This window comes from Heptranchias perlo, chromosome 20 (genome assembly GCF_035084215.1).
Source record: "Heptranchias perlo isolate sHepPer1 chromosome 20, sHepPer1.hap1, whole genome shotgun sequence".
NCBI lineage: Eukaryota > Metazoa > Chordata > Chondrichthyes > Hexanchiformes > Hexanchidae > Heptranchias > Heptranchias perlo.
This window is the reverse complement of record NC_090344.1, coordinates 2,499,278-2,507,992: the sequence shown is the minus strand read 5'-3', so window position 1 is coordinate 2,507,992 and position 8,715 is coordinate 2,499,278. Positions and strand designations below refer to the sequence as shown.

The 8,715-nt window shown below is 45.9% G+C and overlaps 1 protein-coding gene and 1 non-coding gene across 2 annotated transcripts; one reads left to right on the top strand and one right to left on the bottom strand.

Annotated features, from left to right (window-relative positions):
- The first annotated feature begins 397 nt into the window (after nucleotides 1-397).
- LOC137336056 (zinc finger protein 84-like) lies at nucleotides 398-2,401 on the top strand. Its single transcript, XM_068001557.1, has one exon. It carries the CDS (start codon nucleotides 627-629, stop codon nucleotides 1,968-1,970), a length of 1,344 nt encoding a protein of 447 aa, XP_067857658.1. The 5' UTR covers nucleotides 398-626; the 3' UTR covers nucleotides 1,971-2,401.
- A 4,118-nt stretch (nucleotides 2,402-6,519) lies between these two features.
- On the bottom strand, nucleotides 6,520-6,614 carry trnay-gua (transfer RNA tyrosine (anticodon GUA)). The gene is made up of 2 exons: nucleotides 6,578-6,614; nucleotides 6,520-6,555 (listed from the first exon to the last, which is right to left on the bottom strand). It is a non-coding gene; the product is annotated as a tRNA-Tyr (tRNA).
- Between the last annotated feature and the right edge of the window lie 2,101 nt (nucleotides 6,615-8,715).

Genomic DNA, 8,715 nt, shown 5'->3' with positions numbered 1-8,715 from the left:
GATTTACAGCTTTGAGGAATAAGAGAGGAAAGAATGTTCCATAGAACGACGAGTTATGTGATCTGAATTTTTATCCTGTACTTACAGTGATAACTTTTATAATCTCCTTTCACAGGTTATTAGAAGTGGAGGATTTGCAGACAGGAAACTCAAACCAAAGACCACGTCAAGATCTGACAGAGTCACTCGATTCATCAGGACCTGAATATCATCGGCCTTTGAATGTGGAAGGAGAAATGTTTGTCTGTTCTATCTCTGGGAGAAGATTTCAAACATCAGTGTGAGTGGAAAAGCACCAAGACACACACACCCGAGTGAGAGTGTTCCAGTGCACTGACTGTGGAAAGAGCTTTAACCAGTTACATAGCCTGAAAAAACATCACACCATTCACAGCGGGGAGAAACTGTATACGTGTTGTGTGTGTGGACGAGGCTTCAACTGATCGTCCAACCTGGAGAGACACAAGGACACCCGGACCACGGAGAAACCGTGGAAATGTGGGGACTGTGGGAAGGGATTCAATTACCCTTCACTGCTGGAAATTCATCGACGCAATAACACTGGGGAGAGGCCGTTCACCTGTTCCGTGTGTGGGAAGGGATTCACTCAGTCAGACAGCCTCCTGATGCACCAGCGATTTCACTCTGATAAGCGACCTTTTAAATGTTCGGACTGTGAGAAGAGGTTTAAAAGCAAAAGTAATCTGCTGACACACCAACGCATTCACACTGGGGAGAGACCGTTCATCTGCACCGTGTGTGGAAAGGGATTCACTCGGTCATCTCAGCTTCTATCACACCAGCGAGTTCACACTGGGGACAGCCCATTCACCTGCTCCGTGAGTAAGAATAGATTCACTCAGTCATCACACCTTCTGCAACACCAGCGAGTTCACACTGATGAGAGACCTTTCAAATGTTCTGACTGTGAGAAGAGGTTTAAAAGCAAAAGTCATCTGCTGACACACCAACGCGCTCACACTGGGGAGAGGCCGTTCACCTGCTCCGTGTGTGGGAAGAGATTCACTCGGTCATCCATCCTGCTGGCACACCAGCGAGTTCACACTGGGGAGAGGCCGTTCTGCTGCTCCGTGTGTGGGAAGGGATTCACTCATTCATCATACCTTGTGCAACACCAGCAAGTTCACACTGATGAGAGACCTTTTAAATGTTCTGACTGTGGGAAGAGATTTAAAATCAGAAACGAACTACTGAGACACCAAAGAACTCACACTGGGGAGAGGCCGTTCACCTGCTCCGTGTGTGGGAAGGGATTTACTTGGTCATCCACCCTTCTGAGACACCAGCGAGTTCACACTGATGAGAGACCTTTTAAATGTTCTGACTGTGAGAAGAGGTTTAAAAGCAAAAGGAATCTGCTGTCGCACCAACGCACTCACACTGGGGAGAGGCCGTTCACCTGCTCCGTGTGTGGGAAGGGATTCACTCGGTCATCCACTCTGCTGACACACCAGCGAGTTCACACTGGGGAGAGGCCGTTCATCTGCTCTGTGTGTACGAAGAGATTCACTCATTCATCACACCTTCTGTCACACCAGCAAGTTCACACTGATGAGAGACCTTTTAAATGTCCTGACTGTGAGAAGAGGTTTAAAATCAGAAACGAAATGGTGAGACACCAACGCAGTCACACAGGGGAGAGGCCGTTCACCTGCACCTTGTGTGAGAAGAGATTCACTCGGTCATCCAACCTTCTGTCACACCAGCGAGTTCACTCCGATGAGAGACCTTTTAAATGTTCTGAGTGTGAGAAGAGATTTAAAAGCAAAATTTATCTGCTGACACACCAGCGCACTCACACTGGGGAGCGGCCGTTCACCTGCTCCGTGTGTGGGAAGGGATTCACTCGGTCATCCACCCTGCTGAGACACCAGCGAGTTCACACTGATGAAAGACCTTTAAATGTTCTGACTTTGGGAAGAGATTTAAAATCAGAAACGAACTGCTGAGACATCAACACATGCCCATTGGGGAGAGACCGTTCACCTGCTCCGTGTGTGGGAAGGGATTCACTCGATCATCCCACCTTCTGAAACATTAACTTGTTCACACTATTGAGTGACCTGTTAATGCACTGACTGTGAGAAGAGCTTTAAAAGCAGAAATGAACTGCTGACACATCAACACATGCCCATTGGGGAGAGACTGTTCACCTGCTCCGTGTGTGGGAAGGGATTCACTCAGTCATCACACGTGCTGAGACACCAGCGAGTTCACATTTGACTGCAGGGGTTGGATTCTGCTGTTAATCACATCCAGGACTGAACCATGTTCATTCTGACAGTTAGGGTTTGTTTCTTCTGATGTCAATAACCCCTATAACTGGGCTGGAGTTTAATATTCTGGATATCTATTAAATAAATCAGATTTGTTTTAAACACCTTGTTGTAGATTTTAGTCTTTCCCACCTGAGTGTTTAGCATCACCTGACTGGAGCTCAGAAAGGACAATCTGGGGGGAGCAGAACTTCAGCCTGGACACAGTCCTTCAGGGCCACACTGAGAGGGGCAAACGGCACTTTGGTCTTTCCTGTCTCTCTTCACTGACAGCAAAGTCACCGTGCGGAGTCCAGTCTAAAAATGACTGTGGTAATTATTCTATGAAGATTTAACCTGTTTGTGTGACAGTCCTGAGTCTACCATTTAAGGCAGGCGTTAACTCATTTAAAATAAACCCGTTAAAAATAAATGATTTAAAGTCTGCATCAAAATAGCAGTGGGAGGAGTTCACAGGAGCCTGTTAACTGCTGGTACAATTATACAACAGTCATTCGATCTCCAGATAAAGAAGGACCTGCAGTGTGTTTCCAGAATTCATGGTTTTATTGCTGTGTGCGTGTTAGACACCAGGATCACTAAAAATACACGACCCAGACCATCCACAGGGTGGGGGCGATCCCGACAGTTACTCTGGGATCACTCCCACTGCGGAACTCCACCTCTGACCCTGCTGAAGGTTGCAGGCTCAGGGAGTGGGGCCTCCAGGAGTGGACTGCAAGATAGCGGACAAATATATGCTGAGGTACCAGAGGAATCCTTACTAAGGAACCGTCTGGGGTTTTACTTGTCAGTGTGGGTCTAGCGGTGAATGATTCTTGACTCCCCGAACTGTCTTACAGTCAGATCAGGATGAATTCAGTTGACAGGAGAATTGGGACAAATATCACCCACAATCGAGGGAGACACAAGCAGCCATTAGAGAAGCTAAGAGATCTTTGAAAAGAAGATGGTGCACAAATGTGCTAATAATAGCAAACGCCTTTCCAGCTACGTCAGGATTCAGAAGACCATTAAAGATGGTTTAGGGCCACTGAAAGACAGTTCAGGGCAGATTCCCAGGCTATGGCAGAGCTGTTAAATGACTATTTCTCATCAGTCTACACTCCTGTAGATGATGCTCAGATTCCAGCTGTGGGATGTGCTGTCAACAATAACATCATAAATATTAAAATAGAAAGGGACGTGATCTTGGATAAAATATGAAATCTTAAAATAGGTTTAGCTCCAGGTCCAGATGATATTCACCCCCGGGTGTTTAAAGAGATGGGACGGGTGCTCTGTGAGCCCCTTGCCTGTATCCTCAACAGCTCAATAGAGTCAGCGATAGTCCCCTGAGATTAGAAGGTAGCTCACATAGTTCCAATTTTCATTATGGGGGACAAAATTGAACAGCAAAATTGAAGTCAATGGGAATCGGGGGAATACTCTCCAGTGGCTGGAGTCATACCTGGCACAAAGGAAGATGGTAGTGGTTGTTGGAGGCCAATCATCTCAGCCCCAGGACATTGCTGCAAGAGCTCCTGGGTCCAACCATCTTCAGCTGCTTCTTCAATGACCTTCCCTCCATCATAAGGTCAGGAATGGGGATGTTCACTGATGATTGCACAGGGTTCAGTTCCATTCCCAACCCCTCAGATAATGAAGCAGTCCGTGCCTGCATGCAGCAAGACCTGGTCAACATCCAGGCTTGGTCAGATAAGTGGCAAGCAACATTCGCGCCAGACAAGTGCCAGGCAATGACCATCTCCAACAAGAGAGAGTCTAACCATCTCCCCTTGACATTCAACGGCATTACCATCACCGAATCCCCCACCATCAACATCCTCGGGGTCACCATTGACCAGAAACTTAACTGGACCAGCCATATAAATACTGTGGCTACAAGAGCAGGTCAGAGGCTGGCTATTCTGCAGCAAGTGACTCACCTCCTGACTCCCCAAAGCCTTTCCACCATCTACAATGCACAAGTCAGGAGTATGATGGAATACTCTCCACTTGCCTGGATGAGTGCAGCTCCAACAACACTCAAGAAGCTCGACACCATCCAGGACAAAGCAGCCCGGTTGATTGGCATCCCATCCACCGAGCACCAATCACACATCCCACCACAAGATCTTTAATATCCCGTCTCATACCCGGCCACCATCTCATTTATCCGAATTTTTCCTCCATATCTTCCCATTTAGGGTGTCCGCCTGCTTTAGAGCCACAGATCCACTGCATTTCTGAATCGAATTGGGAACCTCTTGAAGTAAATCACTCTCCTCCTCACAGTTTATTATCCTCACTGTTCACTGCACTTTCAAGTTTGGAAATTGTGCCCTGTATACCCAGGTCCAAGTCATTAATATATATCAAGAAAAGCAGTGGTCCCAGCACCGACCCCTGGGGAAAACCACTGCCCACCTCCCTCCATTCCGAAAAACAACTGTTCAGCACGACTCTCTGTTTCCTGCTATTTAGCCAATTCTGTATCAATGCTGCTACTGCCCATTTTATTCCATGGGCTTTAATATTGATGACAAGCCTATTATGCGGCACTTTATCTAACGCCTTTTGAAAGTCCAAACACACCACATCAACTGCATTGCCCTCATCGACCCTCTCTGCTCCTTATCAAAAAACTCTATCAAGTTAGTTAAACACAATTTGCCTTTCACAAATCCGTGCTAGCTTTCCCGAATACTTGTCCAAGTTACTGCTAATTCTATCCCGGATTATCGTTGCTAGAACTTTCCCCACGACCGAGGTTAAACTGACTGGTCTGTGGATGCTGGGTTTTATCTTTCACCCTTTCTTGAACAAGGGTGTAACATTTGCAATTCTCCAGTCCTCTGGCATCACCCCCATATCTCAGGATGTTTGGAAGATTATGGCCAGTACCTCTGCAATTTCCACCGTTACTTCCCTCACTAACCGAGGATGCATCCCATCCGGACCAGGTGACGTTTCTACTTTAAGTACAGACAGCCTTTCAAGTACCTCCTCTTTATGAATTTTTAGCCAATCCAGTATCTCAACTACATCTTCCTTTACTGACATTCTGGCAGCATCTTCTTCCATGGTGAAGACAGATGGAAAGTATTTATTTAGTACCTCTGCCATGCTCACTGCCTCACAATGCTACTTCCTCACTATAATTGTGACTAGTGGTGCAATGGATAACGCATATGATTATGGATTAGAAAGCAAGAGGTTCGATTCCTACTTGGTTTGGGAATTTTTTTGCAAACTGTACATTATTTTATTGCTTTCAATACCTTGCAAACTGTCCAACTTGGTGGTGCTGCCTGGCTCCAGACCTGGTAAGTGCCTTCTTAGTGCAGCAAGCAGTGCATCAGTGTCATAATCTGAAGGTCCTGAATTCAATCTTCAGAGAAGGCATCAGGGATTATGAAGCTTTTTTTCCATCTCTCACCTCATCTTTCCATCTTTGCTGCAGAGCAAAATCAAGAACTTTTGCTGACTGCAGCTCATCAAAAGATGTTCTGCCCCTTGACCTCTCTGTACTCAAACACACAGTAAAGTTTAGGAAGTACATGGGCTATGGACTCGCTGACAACACTCTTCTTTCTGTATAATTGCATCAAGACAAACGGTGAGTGGAGAATATAATCAATGATCCCACTACTTCTCACATGCCAAGTGAGCGCTCTACCAGTTGAGCTAATTCCTCGTTTGCTGTTTGTAAATCGCCCTTCATCAGTTCCCGCCTCGCACTCGCCTCCAAGCTGCTCCTCGACCAGCAGAGAAATCTTGCCTTGGGTTGCCGCTCCCTGAATATATTAAATACTTTGCTCCAATCTGCAGTATCGAGCATCAACAAGTGAGGAACAGCAGAACGGGAAGCCACAGTAATCATGAATGATGCTGAGAAGAGCCCGAGCCTGCGGAAGGAAGATGAGGTCACCGGAAAGCAACAGCCGCCCGAGCTTGAGGGAGCAGCGTGAGCCCTGACTGACTAACTGATCGAAGACCTTTTTGCCTGAAATTGAGGGCGATTTGAAGTGTTGCTGCTCAAAGGCACTCCCTGCTGGTGAGCAGAGGGAAATGCTCGAGTGAAACAGCCTTGCTCGGGCACACACAGAAAGCTTTCAGGTTTTGAGAAAGGAAAAGTGGTGTCCTGTGACTCAGTGCCAACATGTTAATCTGGGAGGTGCCTGTAAAGTTCAGAGAGCGACCTTGAGGTAATTGCTGCTTATTCCAAAAGCACACTCACTCCTTCGAGCCGGAATTGAACCAGCGACCTAAGGATGACTTTACTTTGGTTTAATTCACTACAGTCCTCCGCTCTACCAGCTGAGCTATCGAAGGGAAGTGATAGAAAGGATTGTCTTTGGTGATTATTCACCGTGCGCCTGTTGACATGTTCAGACTCGTGGAGTCCGGTGCTGATCGAAGACTTCTTTTGCCTGAAAGCGAGAGCTGAGTGTTTTGAAGTATTGCTGCTCAAAAGCACTCCCTGCTGGTGAGCAGAGGCAAAACAGCCTTGTTTGGGCAGACACAGAAAGTTCTGAAGTTTGAGAAAGGAAAAGAGGCGTCCTGTGCCTTCATGGCAACATGTTAATCTGTAAGTTGCCTGTAAAGTTAAGAGAGTGACCTTGAACTAAGTGCTGCTTATTGCAAAATCACCCGTACTCCTTCGAGCAGGAGTTGAACAAATGACATAAGGATGACTTTATCTTATTTTCCGCGACAGTCTTGTCACTCGACCAGCTGAGGTATCGAAGGGAAGCGGCAAAATGTTTCACTTTGGTGATTGTTCACCGTGCACCTTTGACACACCCGGACTCGTGGATTCCAGTGCTCATGACTGAGGCTGACTCGGTACCTGCTCATACCGCAGTGCTGTGGGAGTGTGAGCTGCTCCGTGTTCTCCACAGCCTGGGCCAGTGACACAATGAATAATGGGACTGATTATTGATCTGGAGATTGTGGGTTCAAGTTTACGGAGGGTGTAAAGTGGACGGCCGGGCCTGGAGAGCATTGGAATAGTCGAGTCTAGGGATAAGCAAAGGCTAAGATGAGAGTTTCAGCAGCAGAACTTCATTCTGGCAGTTTGGATTTGTTTCTGCTGATGTTAATAACCGCGATAACTGGGCTGAAATTCAATATTCTGGATCTATGTCAAATAAATCAACTTTGTTTCAAACAGAATGGGTCAATTACTTGATGAATTCAAGATAAGAGACTAATTGATGTCCTAATTACCGATTATTATGCCTTTTCTCCTTTCTCACTTCAGATTATTTCAGTTCTCATATCTTCAATTACTCTCATGGCCAAGTCCCTGCTGCCCAGACCTTCCTGAGTGCCTCTCCCAGCCTTGGGATCCAGGGAAGGTATCGGTAATGTACCCGGGATCACTAAACACAAAACCCAGTCTGTGAATCACTTTCAGCTACTGGATTTATCGTGTGTCCCACAGCATCTCTCTCACCTTCAATGTGTGAATAGAGCATCAGGCCTGGAAATCTCGTCTTCAATTTAAATCCACTCAGCAAATGTATTTAACAAAATACAAACAAGTAAACACATCATGGCTCAATAATCCAGCACTAAATTCAAAGGAGTAAGTCTGTTATCACACTCCTTGAGTGGACAGAATAAAGAAAAATCCCAACTCTAAGATCCCCTCGAATCCTTTGTAAATTCCTTGCAAATCTTGACAATAATCAACAAGTCTAATTTAATGTTGACCTTTATCTTGAGTGGGGTTGGAATACAGAAGTGATGCTTCAGTTGTAAAGAACCTTGGTCAGACCCCACCTGGAGAACTGGGCACCGAACCGAGAGAGAGATCAATCGGCCTTGGGAACGATACAGTGTAGATTCACCAGAATGATACCGGGGTTAAAACGATTAAATTATGAGGACGGGTTGCATGAACTTAGATTTAATTCCAATGAGTTTAGAATATTGAGGCATGATCTCATCGAGATGTTTAAAATAATAAAGGGATTCAATAATATAGATGCAGAGAAATGATTTCTTCTGGAGGGGGAATCCAGAACAAGAGGGCATAAGAAATAGAATCCTCGAGCCTGCTCTGCCATTCAGTAAGTACATCGGTGATCTTCTACCTTAATTCCACTTTCCTGCCCGATTCCTTGATTCCCTCGGTGTTCAAAAATCTCTCGATCTCATTCTTGAATATACTCAACGACTAATTCCAAAGATTCACAACCATCTGAGTGAAGACATTTTTCCTCATCTCAGTCCTAAATGGCCGATCCCTTTTCCTGAGACTTTGCCCCCTAGTTCTAGACTCTCCAGCCAGGGGAAACAGCCTCTCAGCATCTACCCTGTCAAGCCCTCTAAGAATTTCAGACGTTTCAATGAGATCACCTCTCATTCTTCTAAACTCCAGAGAATATAGGGCCATTCTACTCAATCTCTCCTCATACAACAACCC

What these genes read in the sequence shown, in the direction of transcription:
- LOC137336056 (XM_068001557.1), top strand. Translation starts at nt 627, where the DNA reads ATGCACCAGCGATTTCACTCTGATAAGCGACCTTTTAAATGTTCGGAC.